We start from the raw sequence: 23,644 nt of genomic DNA, 5'->3' as shown, positions 1-23,644 counted from the left end.
AACAAGGCTTAAATCTTTAACCTTATTTGATTCCATCTTTTTCTAATAGTAAAGGCTTAAAATAGGATTGACTTCATATTTTTCCAATCTTCAAAAAAGCTGCGATAACTAGTAACTACGAGGCATAACTGAGCCGACTTGGTAAAGCGGCTTGGTTAAGTCTACGATGTATAGAGGGAGTTTGAACTCGGAATTTGGTTAAATTCCGACTTTAAACTCAGAATTTACATTGTCACATTGCAAAAGCTCTTCAAACCAAATTAGACAAATTTTTACAGTTTGGCAACATTGCAAACATTCTTCGAAGCAAATTAGTTAACTTTGGCTACATTGCAAACACACTTCAAAGAAATTAGTCGGAATTGTCAGTTTGATTACATTACAAACACTCTTCGAACCAAAATTGTAGAATTTGTTAGTTTGATAACAGTGCAAGGACACTTTTGAACCAAACTACCAAATTTTGCCAGTTAGGCAACATTGCAAACAGTCTTCGATCTAAATTAGGAGAGTTTGTTAATTTGGCAACATTGCAAGCAAACACACTTCAAAGAAATTAGTTGAACTTGTCAGTTTGGACAGATTGGAAACACTCTTCAAACCAAAATTGTTCAATTTGTCAGTTTGATAACATTGCATATACTCTTCAAACCAAATTAGTAAAATTAGTAAGTTTGGCAACATTGCAAACACTCTTTGATCTTAATTAGTAGAATTTGTTAATTTGTCAACATTGCAAAAACACTCTTGGAACCAATGAATAAAAAAAATGTAAACATAGCAGGAAGGAGCAATAGCAATCAAAGAGGGGGACAGAAACAAGGGGGAGGCGGGGGGAGTAATATGGCGGCCGTCAACTTCCGGTTGGCACTATCAGATCTAAATTTAATCTTGTCCACTGTACAACTTAATTTAAATTTGCAAAACTCAACTGTTAAAGAACCACAAACAAACAAAACAAACTAACACTATACTACAACAAATACAAACAATAAATTTTTGCGGGTTTGAAACTCCAAACTTTCAATGACTGCGTCAATTCAACTGCGCAGTAGGCGAATGCGCAATCAACTTCCGTCCCCCTCGCTTAATGCACAAACGGGTTATAATTTGTATTATTGTTACCTCCTGATACTTGTTCTTTTTCCTCATTGGTTCCAAGCAATGAGTAAAAAGAACAAGTATCAGGAGGTAACAATAATACAAATTATAACCCGTTTGTGCATTAAGCGAGGGGGACGGAAGTTGATTGCGCATTCGCCTACTGCGCAGTTGAATTGACGCAAAGTCATTGTCAGTTTGGAGTTTCAAACCCGCAAAAATTTGTTGTTTGTATTTAGTGTTAATTTGTTTTGTTTGTTTGTGGTTCTTTAACAGTTGAGTTTTGCAAATTTAAATTAAGTTGTACAGTGGACAATAATAATAGTGTTTTATAGTGCCAACCGAAAGTTGACGGCCGCCATATTACTCCCCCTCACCCCCTTGTTTCTGTCACCCCCTTTGTTTGCTATTGCTCCTTCCTGCTATATTTTTTTTATTCATTGCTTGGAACCAAAATAGTAGAATTTGTCAGTTTGACAACATTGCAACTAAATTCCGAGTTCGAAGTCGGAATTTAAGAAAAATAACATCTGTGGCCCTTCTACGCCTTCGTATAATTAGCATTAATTCGTACAAAAAAATGGTGTACTGTTGGAATTGACTTATTTATTGCTTTACAAAATTAATTAATTTTTTTTTACTTATGGCTGAGACACGTTTTTTCAGTTATTCATTCCACAAGATTAAAGAAGCTCAACCTAACAGTAACAAAAAATAGCAAAAAACGATAAATCCTCTAAAACCAGTATCCAAATGCACACTTATCAAAATTAGTAAACAAACAAACCCCCCACGATGAATAAAATTATGTCCTAAAGACTGTTTTCCCGTACAACCACTAGAGGTCACAACTCTCGATTTTAAATTTTTCAGGTTAGGTCCTTCTTAGGATTTAAAAAGGAAGAGGAAATTCAGGAAATTGATCGTGAAACTTGAAAGAATCAAAAGTCTAAAGTGAAAATCCGGTGTTCGGAGTAAATTCACTTCAATTTTGCATTTTAGACTGTTTTAACCGTTTACCAACAGAAAATCAGAATTATCGATATGTCTGACGATTGGGACGCAGTTTGGGATGATGGTCCGCCCAAGTTTAATCCTCCGCAACATGCTGCACATCAAGGTAAAGGCTCACTTTACCAAATGATTATCCAAGAAAACCGGATTCTTGTTATTTTCTGTAATTTAGTAGATTTTAAGTTGGAAACAATATGAATTCTGCTATAGAGAATATCATTGTACTCTATTCTACTGCCAGAAATTTGCTTCACTTCAAAATGGTAAAATTTTCAAGTTTAACAAAGAATTTGGTCTAGTAAGCATATCAGAACAAAACATGCTTTATTAGGCAAAATTTTATTTAAATATTCTGTTTTTTTTTGTATGTGCCATATTTGGCTAAATCAAAGCATTGTTTGTAGTTTGTGATGGTAAGCACCCACTACCCACTGTACTGAGCTTTGCAGAACTCTACTACTAACTCTAAGAAAAGATCACTTAACCCACCATGTGGTGGCTTAAAACTTAATATTAAAATAATTATACAGCAAGAAACAAAAAATTACCTAATTAGCTTGCCATAATGTTCTAGAACCTTTGGCAACATTTCAAAACCTGCCAGATCTTTATGGAAGTTTCTGTAGCTTGCCATAACATTCTAAAACCTTTGGCAACGTTCCAAAAACTGCCAAATCTTCATAAACGCTTCTGTAGCTTGCCATAACGTTTTAGAACCTTTGGCAGCATTTCAAAACTTTCCAGATGTTTATGAAAGCTTCTGTAACTTGCCAGAACATTCTAAAGCCTTTTACAACTTTCCAAAACCTGCCAGATCTTTACAGAAGCTTCTGTAGTTTGCCATATTGTTTTGAAACCTTTGGCAGCATTGCAAAACCCTTCAGATCTTTATGGAAGTTTCTGTAGCCTGTCAGAAGGTTCTAAAGCCTTTTACAACATTCCAAAACCTGTCAGATCTTTACAGAAGTTTCTATAGCTTGCCAGAACGTTCTAAAGCCTTTTACAACATTCCAAAACCTGCCAGATCTTTATGGAAGTTTCTGTAGCTTGCCATAACATTCTAAAACCTTTTACAACATTCCAAAACCTGCCAGATCTTTATGGAAGTTTCTGTAGCCTGTCAGAAGGTTCTAAAGCCTTTTACAACATTCCAAAACCTGTCAGATCTTTACAGAAGTTTCTGTAGCTTGCCAGAATGTTCTAAAGCCTTTTATAACATTCCAAAACCTGCCAGATCTTTATGGAAGTTTCTGTAGCTTGCCATAACATTCTAAAACCTTTGACAACGTTCCAAAACCTGCCAAGTCTTCATAAACGCTTCTGTAGCTGGCCATAACGTTTTAGAACCTTTGGCAGCATTCCAAATCTTTATGAAAGCTTCTGTAACTTGCCAGAATGTTCTGAAACCTTTGGCAAAGTTCCAAAGCCTGCCAAATCTTCATAAAAGCTTCTGTAACTTGCCAGAACGTTCTAAAGCCTTTTACAACATTCCGAAACCTGCCACATCTTTATGGAAGTTTCTGTAGGATGCCAAAATGTTCTAAAGCATTTTACAACATTCCAAAACCTGCCAGATCTTTATGGAAGTTTCTGTAACTTGCCAGAACGTTCTAAAGCCTTTTACAACATTCCAAAACCTGCCAGATCTTTATGGAAGTTTCTGTAGCTTGCCATAATGTTCTAAAACTTTTGGCAACGTTCCAAAACCTGCCAAATCTTCATAAACGCTTCTGTAGCTTGCCATAACGTTTTAGAACCTTTGGCAACGTTCCAAAACCTGCCAAATCTTCATAAAAGCTTCTGTAACTTGCCAGAACGTTCTAAAGCCTTTTACAACATTCCAAAAACTGCCGCATCTTTATGGAAGTTTCTGTAGCTTGCCAGAACGTTGTAAAGTTTTTACAACATTCCAAAACCTGCCACATCCTTATGGAAGTTTCTGTAGCTTGCCAGAACGTTCTAAAGTCTTTTGCAACATTCCAAAACCTGCCAGTTCTTTATGGAAGTTTCTGTAGCTTGCCATAAGGTTCCCAAATCTGCCAAATCTTCATAAAAGCTACTGTAGCTTGCCATAATATTTTAGAACCTTTGGCAGCATTTCAAAACTTTCCAGATGTTTATGAAAGCTTCTGTAACTTGCCAGAACGTTCTAAAGCCTTTTATAACATTCCAAAATCTGTCAGATCTTTACAGAAGTTTCTGTAGCTTGCCAGAACGTTCTAAAACCTTTGGCAACGTTCCAAAACCTGCCAAATCTTCATAAAAGCTTCTGTAACTTGCCAGAACGTTCTAACACCTTTGGCAACATTCCAAAACCTGCCAAATCTTCATAAAAGCTTCTGTAGCTTGCCATAACGTTTTAGAACCTTTGGCAGCATTTCAAAACTTTCCAGATGTTTATGAAAGCTTCTGTAACTTGCCAGAACGCTCTAAAGCCTTTTATAACATTCCAAAATCTGTCAGATCTTTATGGAAGTTTCTGTAGCTTGCCATAACGTTTTAGAACCTTTGGCAGCATTTCAAAACTTTCCAGATGTTTATGAAAGCTTCTGTAATTTGCCAGAACGCTCTAAAGCCTTTTATAACATTCCAAAATCTGTCAGATCTTTATGGAAGTTTCTGTAGCTTGCCATAACGTTTTAGAACCTTTGGCAACGTTCCAAAACCTGCCAAATCTTCATAAAAGCTTCTGTAACTTGCCATAACGTTTTAGAACCTTTGGCAACGTTCCAAAACCTGCCACATCTTTATGGAAGTTTCTGTAGCTTGCCAGAACGTTCTAAAGTCTTTTACAACATTCCAAAACCTGCCAGATCTTTATGGAAGTTTCTGTAGCTTGCCATAAGGTTCTAAAACCTTTGGCAACGTTCCAAAACCTGCCAAATCTTCATAAAAGCTACTGTAGCTTGCCATAACGTTTTAGAACCTTTGGCAGCATTCCAAAACGCTTCAGATCTTTATGGAAGTTTCTGTAGGTCGCCAGAAGTTTCTAAAGCCTTTTACAACATTCCAAAACCTGGCAGAGCTTTATGGAAGTTTCTGTAGCTTGCCTGACCGTTCTAAAATCTTTGGCAACGTTCCAAAACTTGCCAAGTCTTCATAAAAGCTTCTGTAGCTTTCCATAACGGTTTAGAACCTTTAACAGCATTCCAAAACCCTTCAGATCTTTATGGAAGTTTCTGTAGCTTGCCAGAAGGTTCTAAAGCCTTTTACAACATTCCAAAACCTGCCAAATCTTCATAAAAGCTTCTGTAGCTTGCCATAACGTTTTAGAACCTTTGGCAGCATTCCAAAACCCTTCAGATCTTTATGGAAGTTTCTGTAGCTTGCCAGAAGGTTCTAAAGCCTTTTACAACATTCCAAAAGCTGCCAGATCTTTATAAAAGCTTCTGTAACTTGCCAGAACATTCTAAAACCTTTGGCAACTTTCCAAAACCTGCCACATCTTTATGAAAGCTCCTGTAACTGCTCTAAGCTCCAAGTGGGTTTTACAGGTGATTATGTCTCTGACTGTCCTTTCAAACTGTGTTTTTTGCAGTTCAAATTTGGACACCTTGCTTCTCCCTGACCGTACCAAACCTTGTAGTGTTTTTTCATGTTATTGGATAGAAAATTTAATGAGGATTCCCAAAATGAGCTTAAAGCATTTCTGTAAAAAGTAATAAATGTTGTTTTCAATTCCTCTGCAGTATGTAATTTCAATACGCACGTTTACATAATAATCAGTATTTTTGTAATTAATTACAAAGGTTGCATAAAAGGGTTTTAACTGTTAACTAATGTGTGACAGTTTAAATCAATTCATACTCATAGTTTGTTTAATGTATGCGATGTTACCATGATGTTTTCTTGTGTTAGGGTCTGACTGGCGCAGCGACAAAACTAAAACTTTTACAAACTCCAATAGAAGACATGATGGAGGAGGTGGCCGTAACAAAACAGGATATGGAGGCCGACCAAATAGAAATGGCGGTGGTTGGGGTGAGAAGAGCAACAATACTGCTGCTGACCAACAAGCTTTCAATGGAGGCACTTGGGGTGATGATGGAGGCCGCCAAAACCGGGATAATAGATCTGATCGCCGTGACCAAAGGAGGCGCGACGAAAATGACAAATGCGAAGTAATCAAAGTTCCTAGCCGAATGGTTGGTAAAATAATTGGCAGAGGTGGTAGCCAAATTGCTGAATTGCAAACAAAGTCCTCGGCCAAAATTCAAGTGACAAAGGAAACAGACGGTCAGGATACCAACATTAAAATATTTGGAGACGATTCTACCATTCAGCATGCTAAAGACTTAATTAATGAATTGACTGAAGATAGACAGAGGCGTGAAGCTCCGCCACCTTCAAGAAATCCCCCTTCGACACAACCGCCGTCCCAAACTTACAACAATGATCCTGTGGAGCCGAATAATGAAGAGCCTAAACCAGAACCATACAACTGGTTCAAATACCTTAAAGAATGTGACGCCCGAGTCGAGGCGGAATGGAACAAGCTTCCTCCAATTGTGAAAAACTTCTATGAAGAACATCCAAATGTTACCGCTATGTCTGATGAGGAAGTCGAGCAGTTTAGGCTGGCTAACAACAACATAGTGGTGAATAGGACGTTCGAAAAAGAAGACAGCAGGCCAATACCGAAACCGGTGCGCACGTTTGAAGAAGCTTTCCACAACTATCCAGAAATACTGGAAGAGATCAAAAAAGCTGGATTCCAGACGCCATCGCCTATTCAGTGCCAGGCTTGGCCTGTACTTTTGAGTGGCGAAGATATGATTGGAATCGCACAAACCGGTACGGGAAAAACGTTGGCGTTTCTCTTGCCCGCGTTAATACACATTGACGGACAGACCACTCCTAGGGAGGAACGTGGGGGACCTGCTGTGTTGATAATGGCTCCTACCAGAGAACTGGCATTACAAATTGACAAGGAAGTGAAGAAGTATTATTATCGGGGGATAACTTCGTAAGTATTTTTTGCTTAATTACTGAAAGAACAGTTACGTACGAATTTGATTTGTGTCAAGACATCTGATCTGATAACATGCCCCACTCAGCTTGGTCACAATGTGGCTTCCACGTAAATAGGCCAAGCTCAGCCTCAAGAAAATAACACTGTTACTGTTGTTTTTCTTCTTTTTTTTATTTCACCTTTATTGGCAGAACCTCTGCAATATTTTAATGGTTTAGTCTATTTTAGGTATCATTCTGGTCACTTTTTTGAGTTATTGTTGGTGGAATATTAGTACATCTAAATGCTTATTTTAATTAATTTTATTTACTGTATGCCTTGATCTATGCAGAATATTATAAATATCTAATAATTTGTCAATATGGGACCCTTAAAAAATGGCAAAAGTTGAAGGTAGAATTTTCAAAAATGCAAGATTCTATTCTAAGACGTATGTTTTAGTGTACAAAAAATAAGCTTTAATGCCTATTTGTTAAAACTTACATTAAAAAATAACTTTGTAACTGAATACATTTTGCATTAAAAACAATTATTATTAAAATGCAGCAAAAGTTAACGAAATTTTATTACCTGAAAAGTCAAGATCATCGTCATCATCCTAGGATAGGGAATACAAATTTTTTATGGCAGGGAAGAATAAAAATTCAATTCTTATAGCAAAGAGTACTAAAAGAATACTTGTAGAAGGTTCTGGAACTTTTCAGAAGGTTTTCAGTAGCATTTTGAACCCTCTGGCAAATACAGAATGGTCCTGATGTCTTTGAAAATCTCTGGGAAGGTCTAAGACACTTGTAGAGGCCTTTGATACCTTTTAGAAGATTGTCAATAGCATTTAGAGTTTGCCACAGTGGGCCCAGCCCCAAAATACCTGAGTGGGTTTTTTTTGGGTGGACCCACATAGAAAAACCCTGATATGAAACCCACGTTATAATACCCATCAAAATAAATAAAATTAAAATGGAAAAAACAAAAATTTGTTATGTAGTGAAGTCTTATTTACATTTACTATGTTTTCATGAGTATGGTTTGTAAAATGGACTACTACTTTACTCATTTAATATGGTGTTTACAGAAGAGTAGCACTGTTTTCGCATCTGTATCTAATCAACTAAAAATCGACAGTCTAAAACAAAAACTTAATTTGATTAGATAAATATTACTAAAAAGTGAACATCAAAAATATTTTTGCAATTCCAGCATTGCCACATCTTGTGAAGATCAGTGACAAAATATGTATGCTTTTTGATCGCTTTTTGTTGTCCTAATTATTATATGTGCATTATAAATTTTGTCGTCGTTTTTGACTCTTAAACATTGAAATTTTTTTGATTATTTGGAAAGTTGTTTCAAGTAACCGATTAAAGTTAGAAAAAACACTCAAAATTTGAAGTTCTTTTAAGTGTTTGACTGAAAAAAAAGCCCAAAAACCCAAAAAAGGTGGTGGACCCAAGGTGGACCCCAGTGGGTCAGGTTTTATCAAAACTTTTCGGGTTTTTGTCGAACCCTGGTATATGGATCTTTTAAAATGGTCCTAGAAGCTTCTGGCAATTTAAAACAATTCTGGAGAGGTTTAAGACACTTTTAGAGGGATCTGGAACTTGTCAGAAGGTTCTCAGTAGCATTTAGAACCTTCTGGCAGATACCGAATGGTCCTGATGCCTTAAAAAATTTGAAACGAGTCTGGGAAGGTTTAAGACACTTGTAGAGGCCTCTGATACCTTTCCTAAGATTGTCAATAGCATTTAGAGGTATGTGGAACTTTTAAAATGGTCCTAGGAGCTTCTGTCAATTTAAAACAGTTTTCGGAAAGTTTAAGACACTTGAAGAAGGTTCTCAGTAGCATTTAGAACCTTCTGGCAGATACAGAATGGTCCTGATGCCTTAAAAAATTTGAAACGAGTCTGGGAAGGTTTAAGACACTTGTAGAAGCCTCTGATACCTTTCCTAAGATTGTCAATAGCATTTAGAGGTATGTGGAACTTTTAAAATGGTCCTAGAAGCTTCTGGCAATTTAAAACAATTCTGGAGAGGTTTAAGACACTTTTAGAGGGATCTGGAACTTGTCAGAAGGTTCTCAGTAGCATTTAGAACCTTCTGGCAATTACAGAATGGTTCTGATGCCTTAAAAAATGTGAAACGAGTCTGGGAAGGTTTAAGACACTTAGGAGACACTCTGATACCTTTCTTACGATTGTCAATAGCATTGGAGGTCTATGGAACTTTCAAAATTGTCCTAGATGCCTCTGGCAATTTAAAACAGTTCTTGGAAAGTTTAAAGGCCGTTTTACATTGAAGCAAGTATGGCAACCTAATTGCTTCCTACAAGCAACTATATTGCTACTTTCGATTTTTTAAGTCGCATGGGACCTGATACAGGCAACGGATTTCTTCAATTTTCAAGTCAATTTGAATTATTGTCCTCAGTTGATAATCTTCTTTTTGCCATCAACTTTTAAAAACAACCAAAAGGACGTATAATGAGTCTAATCTGCTTTAGGAGAAGATCCACTTTTCTATTTTCTGTATGTAAAGTAGTTGATACGATTTTCGCTTTGTCATTAGTTTCTTTCCCAATAGTTTCCAGTTTCCAAGATGTATTTTCCCAGACTTTTTTTATTATCTTGAATGCATTGTGTATACTGTAATACATTTACTTTGTGTTAGATTTTTAAGGTATGTTTCAAGTAAATTACGGGTTTTCTCCATATTCCAAGTCATATGTCGCATGCTACTTTGCTACTCACCCATTGGTGATGGAAACGCTTGCGACTTGTTGCAACCGGAAAATTTTGCCGCAAGCCGCATCCTGTCAGTCGTTGCTGTCAAATGACGACCACGTTTGTTTCAGTGTAAAACCGCCTAAAGCTAAGTTCTCATAACCGCGTTTTGCGTCTTGCGTCTGACGTCACTTATTTCCTATTGGTAGAAGCAAAATTTGAAACTGACAGCCCGCAAGAAGCTGAAAATGTTCAAATTCTTGCGTCTGTTTCTAGTGTTTGGACTACGAATAGGGCAAAAGTTATATGTGAATGGCAAAACTGAAAAAAAAAATGAACGAACACAGCAGTCACAGCACAAATGAGATAGGTTCCCTATGTTTATATTCATATAAAATATAGGTTAATATCTCAAATTCATTTTTATATAGAAGATATTTTCATTCGTCCTTGTTTCCAAGGCGACAAGAATGAAGAATACACTTCTGCAAAACATGCTGAATTAGCCTTGGAATTAGCTGAATAGAATACCTATTTAAAACTGTAACAGTTAAAAAAATAAACAAAATATTAACAAATTGTGACAACTGACAATTGAAAATATCGTGTTTAGAGACAACTACTGTGAACAGGGAAAAAAGTTTTGCCAGATCTGTCAGCTGAAAATTTACTGTTGACCAATAGGAAATAAGTGACGTCAGATGCAAAACGCAAAACGTGGTTATGAGAACTAAGCTTAAGACAGTTGTAGAGAGCCTTGGAACGTTTCAGAAGGTTCTCAGTAGCATTTAGAACTCTCTGCCAGATACAGACTGGTCCTGTTGCCTTAAAAAATTTAAAACAAGTCTGGGGAGGTTTAAGACTAGGCCTCTGGTACTTTTTAGAAGGCTGTCAATAGCATTTAGAGGTCTATGGAAGTTTCAAAATGGTCCTAGAGGTCTCTCGCAATTGAAAACAGTTCTGGGAAAGTTTAGAGGGTCCTCGAACTTTTCAGAAAGTTTTCAGCAGGATTTAGGGGAACAGTAACTAATCTAATTTGAGATGACAGTACAACAGTAAACCAATTTATTATTAATAAAGTACCGTCTAAAAATAACGGTCCAAGTAGAAAAAATTATGAATTACACATAAATTTTAATTTACTTTACAGAGTGTGCGTATATGGAGGTGGTGATCGTAAAACCCAAGTGGACATTGTTACGCGAGGAGTCGACATCGTTATAGCAACTCCGGGTCGAATGAATGATTTAAACGAGGCTGGTGCGTAATTGTTTTTTGTACAACAAATTGTCCACTTATTACAGGATTCCCCACGATTTGCAGGACACTTAAACGTCCGCTCGGTCACTTATGTAGTCCTGGACGAAGCCGATCGCATGCTGGACATGGGGTTCGAGCCTCAAATCCGTAAAGTGATGTACTCCATCAGACCGACCAGGCAAAGTATAATGACGAGCGCCACCTGGCCGCCAGGAGTCAGACGATTAGCGCAATCGTACATGAACGACCCAATACAAGTTTACGTTGGTTCGTTGGACTTGGCGGCCACTCACAGCGTTACGCAAGTCATACATCTGATCGAGGAGAAGGACAAAGAGGCGACTTTCATGGATTTCGCCCGGAATTTAGGACCGGACGAAAAGCTGATCGTGTTTTGCGGCACTAAAGCAAAGGCCGATTACTTGACCGTGGAGTGCAATATGGCAAGTATTGGTTGCGCTTCCCTTCACGGTAATCGCGATCAAGCCGATAGAGAGCAAGCGGTTAAAGACATCGGCGATGGTACAGTTCGTATTTTGATTGCCACTGACGTAGCGTCCAGGGGACTGGACATTGATGATGTCACGTGAGTTTAAACCGTTAAAAGTTCTACTTAACCGTAAATGTTTGTCACGAAAGAAGACGATAATGTTCGGTAATGTTCTAGACAAATACATTTAGACAATTCATTTGCAATGGGCCTGTCCCACAATTTTTTTTTATTTCATAACTACAAAGACGGATTGAAAATATTATACCCGTATTTTTTTGTTTTCAAAAATATTAAGTCTAAATAGAAAAAAAATGATGATAAAAACTACATTAATCTCATGTTTAAAACGCCCGCCGCCGGTGACGTACTACACTATCAACCAATCAGCGACAAGAAGTGAAACAGATGGCGTGCAACAGCCAATAAAATCGCCCAGAATTACGTACGTCACATGCGCGCCAAAACAGATCTTTTAAATTTAATGGGCAAATTCAAACTAATGTAGGAACATTTACGACCATAATTTTTTCTTCAAGAATATGAAAAATTAGTTTTTTGATCCTATTCTTTCGATTCCAGTCATTAAAACAAAAATTTATGATATGTGGGATAGGCCCATTTGCTAAAAAGAAGGAGAAAGTGTCTTCTTGATGCTTAAAATGCTGTATGTTTACTATTCCGGCGCGTCACAAAATTGTCGCAAATTTCCATATTTACAAGAATTTTTTAATAATTATTGTAACAAACAACCGGGGCTGTTGACTGTTTTTTTTTCGATTCCAAACGCGTGGCGATCTAAAGGCCTCATGATTCGATGATTACGAGGTCAAGCGGAGTGCACGTGACACCTGATCGTAGCTCGTTTGTATCCAAGATCTGGTTAAAACGAAGGCAGCTCACATTGACCGATTGTTGCATGCAATTTAGATGTTTTGTTTGTTTAAAAATTTAAGGTCCTTTGGTATTAATATGCCCTTTGCTGTGCACTGGAACCCTTCTAGAGCAAAATAAAAAATTGCAAAAATTGCACTGCTGTCACAAAAATTGTAACTTTTTTATTTGAACTCCTATGGATTTCACTAAAACGCCATTGGAAAGAGGATAAAAAATACTACAAAATGAGCCAAAACTGACCTCTCTAGCTCTTCATGTTACCGAGATATTGAATTTCAAAAAGTGGTAAAAAAAGACCTCTAATACTCTATTCTTTTCATTCTTCTTTTAGCGATTATTGTTCGGGTTTATTTTCAATTGCTTTATCCCGCATATCTTTTAAACGATTACAATTGTCTTTTTAAAGACATTTCTTGATTAGTGTACTCTACAGGGTTATTTGACACGGAAAATTGTGGCTAAAGTATTCACTTTCAACAAAGTTTGATTCTGGGATGGATATAGACCTATTGGAGGTATTGTCACGATTATTATCATCCTGAAGATGAGATTTACTCAAATCTCCCTCACCTCCTAGTTGCATGATAATATGGCATGATAACTGGCATCAGATTCACCCTGACCATTCATTCTAATAACCTAGTAAATAAAGAAAATTTAAATAAATAAGCTTGAATAAAAATTTTATAATAGGGATGCCAAGTTATTTTTAAGGTAAATAACTAAACCTATCTAACTTACTTTCTACCTAAAAATCCTGCTTCTATAATATATCATTGAAACTACAAATGTCTTTAATACAAAAAATTACAAACTACTTACAACTAATACTCTTCGTCAAAGAGTCCAAATTGTCCAAAATAAACCGTCAGTTGACCAATCTTCTTCTTTTCCGTTGAGGTGGATTTTTACCTGCAAAGGCTGTATCTCGGTAACAGCCGGGAGGCCTCCTCGGTTATCGATTTAACCACTTCTGGAATAGGTCTTCTATCACAATCTGCTCCATGTCATAACGTGGACTAGACGGTACAATTGCTGGTAGCACTCGGTATTACACCCAGTAACTTCCGTTCCGGAAGGAAAAAGCTTTCTAAGGTCCCCGGATCTTCAATAGTCTGATTTTTGTTCGAATTTTTTAGAAAACTGACTTTCCAGCTCTCATTAAAAGTCCCTCTTGACAATCAACAACCAAAAACAAAAAAAAAAACCTTTTTTCCCACCTTCTACCTCCACGTACCACCTTTTTCACCTCCTTTGAAGTTCATCAAGTAATACTGTTAATTTTCTTAATAACCACATACAATTCTACTAAAACTAACTATAATGGTAAACACTTGACATCTCTACAAAAATGTACCTTTTCTATAAATTAAATAAATAAATTTTCTTTATTTTCTTGAAAAAAAATCCTTATTTCCAAGACAGTATCTTTTCAAGATGTATCGGTTGTCCCAAAGGCAGAAAAAGTATCAAAGTTGTATTTTTTTAAATGGAATACCTACTATTTTATTAAATTTTCAGAATCAACGTTAAAAACAAATAGATAGTTACATTGAGGTTTGATACTTCTAAACTTTGCAGTTTCTCAGATATTCGTTATTTTGTAAAAATTTAGAACAAATTTTAAGGTTTAATCACTCAAGCTGTGTTTGATTTTTACGAGGGGTAAACCGCTGAGTAAAATTTTGTACACTAATTCCTTGTAATGCCCAGTAATTCCTAATCATTAACCTAACCTAACAATACTCCCTAACTTCCCGAATTATCACAACTGGAGAGTCGAGTGTGACGAATTAACCAGAATGGGACACCCTGTATATTTTTTTCTTTTTTGTATTCTACGTCAAATTCTAGACATATTTTGTGTATTAATGTCATATACCTCTATCTGTATCCGTTTCTGAGATATTGACCATTTTATGTAAAATGTGATATTTTCGGTCTCCAAAACATTTTTAATTTATACATATCAGGAAAGGTTTTTTTCTTGGTGTTTGTCTTTTGTCATGTTAGACAAGGTTTGTTCAAAAAATCAGTTCTAATTAATGAAGGTTAAATTAGTATTTGTCAAATTTAGTCAAGACTGTCTTTATTGTCACACACAACACTTTGTACAGACTTTTATATGTCAATGGATAGAAAATAAAATGGGCTTTCAAAAAAATACGGCCTCCTGGGTTGATAGGTTGCTTCGTTTGGCCGCCAGAGGGCTCCAAAGCTAACTAAATATTTTCCTTGATTGTTACCGCTCTAATATCTTTAAAGGATTTTTTTTGAAATCGGGCAGGTACGGTCCTGATATTTGGCACAAACCTAGCACAATGACTGTCAAATATAGGGTAGTAGCAAAACTGTAGAAATACAATCATTAAGGTCGATTTTCGCTTGAACTAACTGGCCAACCTAACGCGCAAAACCCATTAGGATAGTGGCGGTGTTTCAGGCAAATTTGACCCTTACGATAATTGTCATTTGCAAAAACAGTTTTTCAAAAAATTTCCAAGCATTGCGTCGTGGTAGATCTACTAAGTCACGTGACCGTGTTTGTTCTAATTTTCTTTAGTCAAATTAGCCTTTAACCAGTCAAAAAATGTTTGTGGTGCATCCTGTCACTAAACCGTAAATAACACACGTGTATTTGTAGCACTTTGTATATACTTTTATATGTCGATGGACAGCCAATGAAATGAGCTTTCCATTGACGTATAAAAATCGATTGGTTAGAAGGCGTCAACGTTGATCAATTTTTTTGGAGTGTCTTTTTGTTTAATCTTTAAAAACTCGCTTAATTGCACTATTTCTGGTAAAGTTTTGCACGTCAATGGATAGCCAATGAAATGAGCTTTCTAAAAATACCCCAACTGGGGTTAATAGGTTGGACGGTTTGGCCACTAGAAGGCGTAAAAGTTTACTCATTTTTTTATGACTTTTTTTGGTGCATTTTTTTGATCAATCGTCAGTAACTAGCTTGTGTATAAGCTTTTATATGTCAATGGATAGCTAATGAAATGAGCTTTTTATTGAGGAATAAAGTTGATTGATTACTATTTGATACACTATTTTATTCTAAGCTTTACTTAGATTAGAACGATAGATATGTAATTGGAAAAGATACCAAGTGATCTTTGAACGATATCAAAACCTAAGTTAGTAGTTTGTTTACTGAAATATTTTCAAGAAGAACAAATTTTTGATTTGCCTGAAAGTAGTAAATGTGATATTCGTGACACTATCAGATAAGTAATAAATCTCTCTTTATTTAATAGGATTCCTTGATAATAATTTTCTTTATGTCTTCAGACCTCTCTGGTAGACCATAGAGTGTAAGGCGTATAAAATAACATTTTACTAACTTAATTTCAAGTTTCAATACAATTCATACCGAATCTAAGAGGTACGTTAAGTAACTTTTGAATCGTCATCTTTCGTGAGAAACGATTATTAACCTGAGTTTTAGATGTAGTAACATAGGCCATCTTGTTTTACCAGAATGAGTTAAAATGAGATAGACACTCTACTAAACATTGACGCCAAAATACGTCTAAGGCCGAATTCGTTTTCAAGCTCCATGGAGCGAGCAGAGCGTTTTTGACGTCACGATGACGTAATTTGGCAAAACCATAGATTGACCAATTGTCAAACTACGACATTGTGACGTGTAAAAAGCTCTGCTCGCTCCATGGAGCCTGAAAACGAATGCGGCCTAATATTTCACGCATTAATGTTTCCACAGTCACGTTCTGAACTACGATTTTCCCAAAAACATTGAAGAGTACGTGCACAGAGTGGGCCGGACTGGTCGTGCTGGCAAAACTGGTGAAAGTATAAGTTACTTTACAAGGAACGACTGGGGCCAAGCTGCCGAACTGATAAAAATACTTGAAGAGGCTGAACAGGTGAGTTTTCCAAAACAATTATACGTTACACTTATCAGAAAACGGTTTTTGTGTTTTGTCGGGTTAAACAAGGTTTGTTCTGCAGAAAAAACGTGGTCAAAAAGTCAGTTCTAAAAGGGGACAGAAAATCTAGTTTTTCAAATGAAACACTCTCTATTTTTAAAAATTTTACTGATTTCCTGTTCAAAACTATGGTCATTTATTTGAAAAATTAAAGAGTTCTCGGGACTGCCACGTTATGAATTTACGGTATTTGACAGTTTTTGTGTTGACCGACTAGTGAGTCGGTGGTCATTAATCTATGCAATACTATTCTAAAAGAATTAGATAAAGGTAACGTTGTACTGGCCGTGTTTTTGGATTTTAAGCGAGCTTTTGAAACGGTTGATAGAAAGGTTGTTGTTGTTGTTACTGGGTTTTTTTGGCACTACCAGCTAGGGTTATTTTGCCAGCTCGTTACGAGAGAGGCTCAGATAGTCGGGCTAGAGCCCCTGAGCCCCAGATAGCTACAAAAAATTCTAAAAAATCGCTTAAAGGCACTATCCGAGCAAAAGATATAGTCATTCCTCGTGGAAACTATAACCGTCACTGTCACATCCACGTGGTCTTCTCCTAGGTTTTCACCCTTTCCGCCTCTTGGAAGTGCACCGCACAAGACAATTCCCCGTAGACTTTTAGGAATCGACGTTTCCACTTAGAGGTCCCACCATCTCCACTCGACCGGCTGCGGAATTCGGTCGTCAACTTCAAATTTCCCTGAACACCGTTTCAAGAAACGTGGTTTCTTAGTGGCAAAAAATAGCACTCACGAAACTGACCTGCGGTACGTTCCAAGTTGAAAACTGAACTGTGATAGAAAGGTATTGTTGTTGTACGGCCCTAAGATGGTTTCAATCCTATTTCAGTGATAGGCGCCAGCGAGCTAAATTTAAAAATTCTGTGTCTGATCCATTAAGTGTCATACATGGAGTACCTCAAGGAACAGTATTGGGTCCATTGTTGTTTTTGTTATATGTAAATGACATTGTGGGAGCAGTAAAGGGGTGTAACATCGAGCTATTTGCGGACGATACAATGATTTACTTGGCGGTAGCAGATTTGGATCGGATGCGGCGGGTTGTGAATGATAATTTGGAAGAAACTTTGGAAGAATTTAAATATAACTACAGGGTGGTCCAGTTTTAATTGTCAATAATTCACCATTTGATAGCTAATCAAAAAATAAGGTGACTTGCATTATGTCATTTTTCTGAAAAAGGTTTTCTAAGGAAGATATAGTCCTCCAAATTTCATTTTAAAAAATCGTTTTATAGTTTAAAACTGAACATCCAAGACTTGTGAAAGTCCAAATTTGTACTGAATAGTCTAAAAACTTTTTTACTACTAGGAATGGTCTTATGATTCGCTTTCTCAGACTACCATCCTGGTTGAGTGTCTGAAACTGGCATTCAAGAACTAAAAAAGTCCGGAAATCAAGACAAAGATTGTATTGTGCATGAAACTCATTTTTTACTACTAAAAATAATATAAAAGTTGACTTTTAATGCTAGAACTGACTTTACTAGGACTAAAGAGTCCAAAAGTATATTTTCAAGACTTTAATTGGTGTACAACTCAATTTTCTGGACTGGACAACAAGTCTAGAAGTAAATTACATTTTCGGACTATTTTATTTCTAAAAATTAGTTCTCAAGACTATTATTGTAGCATTTGGTACCAACATTTTTTACTTTAATTACTGAAGAAACTTGACTTTTGGAAATAGTCTTAAACTCGATTTTTCAGTTTTAAAAAGCACTAAAAACAGACTGAATTTCTTAGAGATGCTACAATTTATTGCACCTATGAGTGTAGAAGTCAATTTAATAGTGAAGAAGCTTGAAATAACATTTTCAAGACTATGGTCAGTGGACACACTGGCTTTTAGGCCTGATAAGTCAAAAACTTTGTAAAGATAGTCTTGAAACTCGATTTGAGGCACTGAAACAGCCTTAAAACACTAAAAACAGTCTAGTTTATTAAGAAATACCCGAATTTTTAGCACTGAAGTGTCTAGAAGTCGATATAATAGTGACAAAGCTTGGAATGCCATTTTAAGTCTATGAAGAATGCAAAAATTGTTTTTTAAGTTTGCTATGTTAATAACTTGATGAAGATAGTTTTGAAACTCGATTTTCCAAGCTGAAAGCAGTTTTGAAGCACTAAAAATAGTCCAGAATTCGAAGAAAATTAAAAGCAAAGTAAAAAGCACGAAAAGTTAGTTTTCAAGACAATTTTCATGAATCTAATGTCAATGTCCTGCATCTAAGACTATTTTCAACACTAAAATATTGAAATTTGTCTTCAAATTATGAAAACTTACTTCAAATGCAAATTTTAAGCTTCTGATGTCACTTTTTATTAGTTCAGTCACATTTTGGGGTTCAAGTCAACTTTTAAGGTTTAAATGTATGAATTTGTTGTAACAAATTCTTGAAAAAGTAGTTTTTATGTCTACAAGTCAATTATCAGTATTAAAGTCTCTCAATTTGCATGAAAACTGGTTACAAACACAATTTTTAAGCTTCTGAAATTTGTATCTTTTCTAAGTCAATTTTCAAAACTAAAGTCTTTCAGTTTGTCTGGAAACTATGAAAACTGGCTACAATAATATTTTTTAAACTTCTTAGGTGAATTTTCCGTTTCCAAGACAGTTTTTAAGTTGGGTTGGGTTAGTTTTGGGTCTTTGACCGTAATAACGTGTAATAAAGTGCTTGTTCCAAATTTGATCAATATTACTCCAACGGTCTGACAGTTATGACAAAAAAAACGATTTTTTAAACAGAAATTTAAAGGACTGTATTTTCCTTAGGAAGCACTTTTCAGGAAAATGACATAATGAATGCCAACTTATTTTTTAATTGGCTATGGATTGGTGAATTATTGATATTTAAAACTGGACCCCCCTGTATAAATGGCGAAAGAATCATGTATGAGAAACAAATAAAATACTTGGGAGTTACATTTGATTCAAACCTAAACTTTCATACGTATGCCGATTATGTAACACGTAAATTTTCAAAGAAAATTAGTTTTATCGCAAGAATAGGGAATCAACTCTCGCTGGGAATGAAATTATTGTTATATAACAGCATAGTTGCACCACATTTAGAGTATGTGTGATTGTCAAATTTAGAAAACTATAGAAATAAAATCATTAAGGTCGATTTTCGCTTGCACTAAGTAGCCAAGCCAACGCAAAACCTATTAGGTTAGTGACGGTGTTTCAGGCAAATTTGACCCTTACGAAAATTGTCATTTGCAAAAACAATTTTTTCAGAAATTTCCAACCATTACATCATAGTAAATCTAGTAGGTCACGTACATTTTTTATTTAATATTTTTTTCAGGGTTAAATTAGCCCTTAACCAGTCAAAACGTGTTTCTGGTACACCCTGTCGCTTAACCGTAAATAACACGCGTATTTGTTTGTAATAATTTTATACGTCGATGAACAGCTAATGAAATGAACTTTCCATCAACGTATAAAAGTCGATAGGTTAGTAGTAGCGTTTGGCCACTAGAGGGCGTCCAAGAACGTTGACCAATTTTTTTAATTCTCAAAAACTCCCCTAATTGCACTATTTTTGGTAAGGTTTTATACGTCATTGGATAGTCAACGAAATGAGCTTTCTATTGACGTATAAAAGTTGATTGGTTAGTGGTACGGTTGCGCCTCTAGAGAGCGTCAAAATTTTTAAAAGTAAATTTACAAAATTCATAATTATTTGCTGTTTCTCAACAGATTCCATGAAAATTACCAAACTTCATATTTGAATGGTAGATTTATAGAAAAAAATATTTTATAACTTCCCATAGTTTTCAAAATACTAATGATTCCCAGTAATAGAGAGTTTTTGAAGCCCCTCAAAAAACACGAATTAACGCTATTTGACAATTTTGACATAAGGTATGTTATTTAGCGTATACCGTTTCCGTACACCACCGGTAGCTTACGGACTGTAGACATAACGGTTAGTAAGGGAGGAGTTCTTTCTCCTCTGCTGTGGAGCCTTGTGGTGGATGGCCTCCTGTGGTAATTGAACGACGCAGGCCTACGCCGACGATCTGGTCATCCTGTGCAGGGGCGCTAGAAACTGTCTGCAGGGCCCCATGGCAAGGGCAATGAATGGTGGCGTTTGGCAGAACTGAGTATCAATCCAAAGAAGGCCCAGCTTATGCTATTCAGCAAGAAGCGGAACCTTGACACAAAACCCATGATTGTTCTGTCAGGGACGAATCTCAAATACCACCTCACAGTGAAATATCTAGGTATACACCTAGATACCAAACTATCATGGCGCGATCATCTTGCTTCCAGGGGCCAGAGGGCCATGAATATACTATGGGCCTGTAAGAGGGCTGTTGGTGGCACCTGGGGTCTAAATCCCAGGGTGCTCTACTGGCTCTACTGCACCGCAGTCAGGCCCATAATTACCTACGGGACCATAGTGTGGTGGCCCTGTGTAGAGCAAAGTTCAGCAACCGATCAACTGGACAAAGTCCAAAGAGCGGCGTGCCTGGCGGTGACAGGGGCAATGAGGACCACTCCTTCTAGGGCCCTGGAGGTGATGTTAAACCTCATGCCCCTCGAACTGTGCGTGAGAATGGAGGCCACGCGCGCAGCTTACAGGCTGCACGTGGTCGGCCAACTACAAGCCTGCTCATTTGGGCACGGCAGGATATAGGGCTGGGCCACAGACCAGTGTCCGCTCCTACTGATGCCAGGCGATCATCAGATCTCCAAGCTCGTGCCCTCAAATCTCTTCAGAGTCATAGTTCCTGATAGAAAAGAGTGGGGGGTCGATTACGGACCGGAATTCCTCCGGAACAGCGACGTCTGGTACACAGATGGATCGTTGGTAGCAGGACGCGCGGAGGCCGGCATTTTTGCCAGCTCCAGACGATTGTCACAGAGTATCGCTCTCGGTAGTTACACTACAGTCTTTATGCCATCCTTGTCTGCGGGCGGGTTCTCCTATCCAACCCGAAGAGGGGTGACAGAACAGTCATCTGCTCCGACAGTAGGGCCATTGAGGCCGATGAGGTGCGGTCCAAGCTGGTAATCGAGTGTAAAAGTACCTTGGAGGCCCTGTCTTTGGGGCGGTGGGGTAAACCTCGCGTGGGTGCCGCGACACACGGGTGTCTCCGGCAACATGGAGGCTGGCAGGGTTGCCGGCCTTGGAACTAGGGAACCGCTCTCGGGACCTGAACCTAGTGTGGGGATCTCCTATAGCACGGCGGTCCGCTCAATAGAAGGCATGACTGGAAAACTCTTTCAGCAACGCTGGGCAACTGCTCCCGGCATGATACAGGACCTAATATCTGGTCCGTGCCCCAAACGAACTAAACTTCTGCTAAACCTAAACAGAGGCAAGCTATGAACGGTGACTGGTCTAATGACGGGTCACTGTCACCTGGCGCGGCATATGCACAGACTGGGAATTCACGAAGACCCGGCCTGCAGAGGCTGCTTGGAGGACGAAGAAACACCGGGGCATGTACTTAGTGACTGTCCCGCCTTTTCTCGCCTTTGTCACACCTACCTGGGACAGCCAACGCTGTGTCACAGGTAACTAAGGGAGCTGCATCCGACCAGCATTGTTAGATTCTTTGAATCAACGGGATTTCCGTAGCTCCGGCTAGCGGGACGCGACGGGTCCATCTGAGGCCTATGCGTATACCTGGGCTAAATAGCCTCCTGCATCAACAAACAACAACAAGGCAAAAATCTAACCTCAATTTAATTTTAATGAATGTTATTGTTCTGTGGGGCTGGTGTCTTGAGAAAGAGTTTGAGTTTGTTACTTTTGAAGATACCGTGACATATCAAAATTAAATTAAAATTATGCTCTCACTTAATAAAAGTTAACTCTGGGGTTTTCATTTAGAACTTTGAGTAACAGCACATCCTCTAGATCACATCATCCGAATCAGTGTCAAATGCAACAATTTCCTCATTCAACATTTTTAAATTTTAATTTGGCGAGCACAAACAGTTTGCCTCAAATCAAATAATTATCAAACAAAAACTTGTGATTACCGTTATCGATGTTGCCGGAGGTTCGAAAACTATATCTCTAACTAAAATCTATATCTGTCAAAATAGTCGTGCGGTTAGGTTTATGTTAACCGAAACCAGCTCAGGATATGTACCGTTTCAAAAACTCCCTAATGTCTACTAATTCTTCGGTAATGCCCAGAATTCTCCACTTATTCTTAGTAATGCTACCAATTCCCAAGTAATGTCCATTAATTCCTACACCAAAATGCACTAGCGATTTGCCCCTCGCCTTTTCTTTTCATTCTTTCGAATTTTCCTAAAATTCTCTTGACAGCAAAAAAAAATTTTTCAGAATTTTCCTTCTTTAGTTGTGGATTGGCTAAACAGTAATGCATTCCTAATATTGGTTAATTCAGTGTGTGTGTGATAAAAAAAAACACTTTTTTTGTCTTTTCAGTTTGTACCTGAAGAAATTCACAGTATGGCCGAGAGATATGAGGCAATGAAAGAGCGAAAGGAGCGCACTGGTGAACCAATTGGGGGTAGAAGAGGTGGCGGACGGTTCGGAGGCGGCGGCGGCGGCGGTCGGCGGTACTAACGGTTTGATAAAGTAACGTTAATCGAATCAGTATTTTTTCCTAAAACCCACTTTAACTAGAATTATTTTTATTTTGAATAGGTGTTTTATACGTTAGAATCTCGTTGGATTAGAAGAAAAGTTAAGTTATTTTCAATGCATTTTTAGAGTTAAAACTTTTTTTTATAATTTAATAAAAATGGTAGCATTACTTCAGTCTTTGATTTGATATATTCATTCGTCACATGAACGTTCTCATCAAGAAATAGATTTTAACCTACTGTGACGCAGATTGTGATGAAAATCTTAATAACTACAAAATAAAGTATACAGGGTGACCAAGATAAGGGTGCGTTGCATGGGGATCTCCGAAACCGTAAGAGATACGAAGTCGGTTAGATTAGAAAAAGATTTTTTTTTAGAAAATAGTTCAGTACAAGTAAACAAGTTTTATTGAAGATGTCATAATTTGACAGCTCGTAACTCAGTTCCTATAACAGTTAGGAGGTTCGTTCAAACGTCAAAATGTACTTCGTAATTTTGGCTTTCTTTTACCTGAATGCAATTTTTTTTGAAAAACTATAAATAACCGAGATAATGACCGGGAAATAGATCAGTACAAGTTTTCTTGTATAATAATGTGACAGTTCCTGACTGGGTTACTATGACAGCTAGGA

At 37.3% G+C, this 23,644-nt stretch overlaps 1 protein-coding gene across 2 annotated transcripts; it reads left to right on the top strand.

Annotated features, from left to right (window-relative positions):
• The first annotated feature begins 1,999 nt into the window (after window positions 1-1,999).
• On the top strand, window positions 2,000-23,178 carry LOC145724239 (putative ATP-dependent RNA helicase DDX43). 2 transcript variants are annotated; one of them, XM_081972395.1, is made up of 7 exons: window positions 2,000-2,221; window positions 5,974-7,081; window positions 10,955-11,064; window positions 11,128-11,650; window positions 16,185-16,347; window positions 22,848-23,000; window positions 23,070-23,178. In XM_081972395.1, exons 1-6 carry the CDS (start codon window positions 2,146-2,148, stop codon window positions 22,986-22,988), a joined length of 2,121 nt encoding a protein of 706 aa, XP_081828521.1. In that variant the 5' UTR covers window positions 2,000-2,145; the 3' UTR covers window positions 22,989-23,000; window positions 23,070-23,178. The 2 variants fall into 2 exon arrangements, with proteins under 2 accessions (XP_081828521.1, XP_081828520.1); XM_081972394.1 differs by having other exon boundaries at window positions 22,848-23,178.
• Window positions 23,179-23,644: the final 466 nt, after the last annotated feature.

This window comes from Ips typographus, linkage group LG2 (assembly GCF_016097725.1).
Source record: "Ips typographus isolate SLU linkage group LG2, UJ_Ityp_2.0, whole genome shotgun sequence".
Taxonomy (NCBI): domain Eukaryota; kingdom Metazoa; phylum Arthropoda; class Insecta; order Coleoptera; family Curculionidae; genus Ips; species Ips typographus.
The sequence above is the reverse complement of the archived record's forward strand: the minus strand, read 5'-3'. Positions and strand labels throughout refer to the sequence as shown.

Coding starts and splice junctions, on each gene's coding strand:
- LOC145724239 (XM_081972395.1), top strand. CDS start 2,146: ATGTCTGACGATTGGGACGCAGTTTGGGATGATGGTCCGCCCAAGTTT. Junction 2,222..5,973: donor GCAACATGCTGCACATCAAG/GTAAAGGCTCAC, acceptor TTCTTGTGTTAG/GGTCTGACTGGCGCAGCGAC. Junction 16,348..22,847: donor TACTTGAAGAGGCTGAACAG/GTGAGTTTTCCA, acceptor TTGTCTTTTCAG/TTTGTACCTGAAGAAATTCA.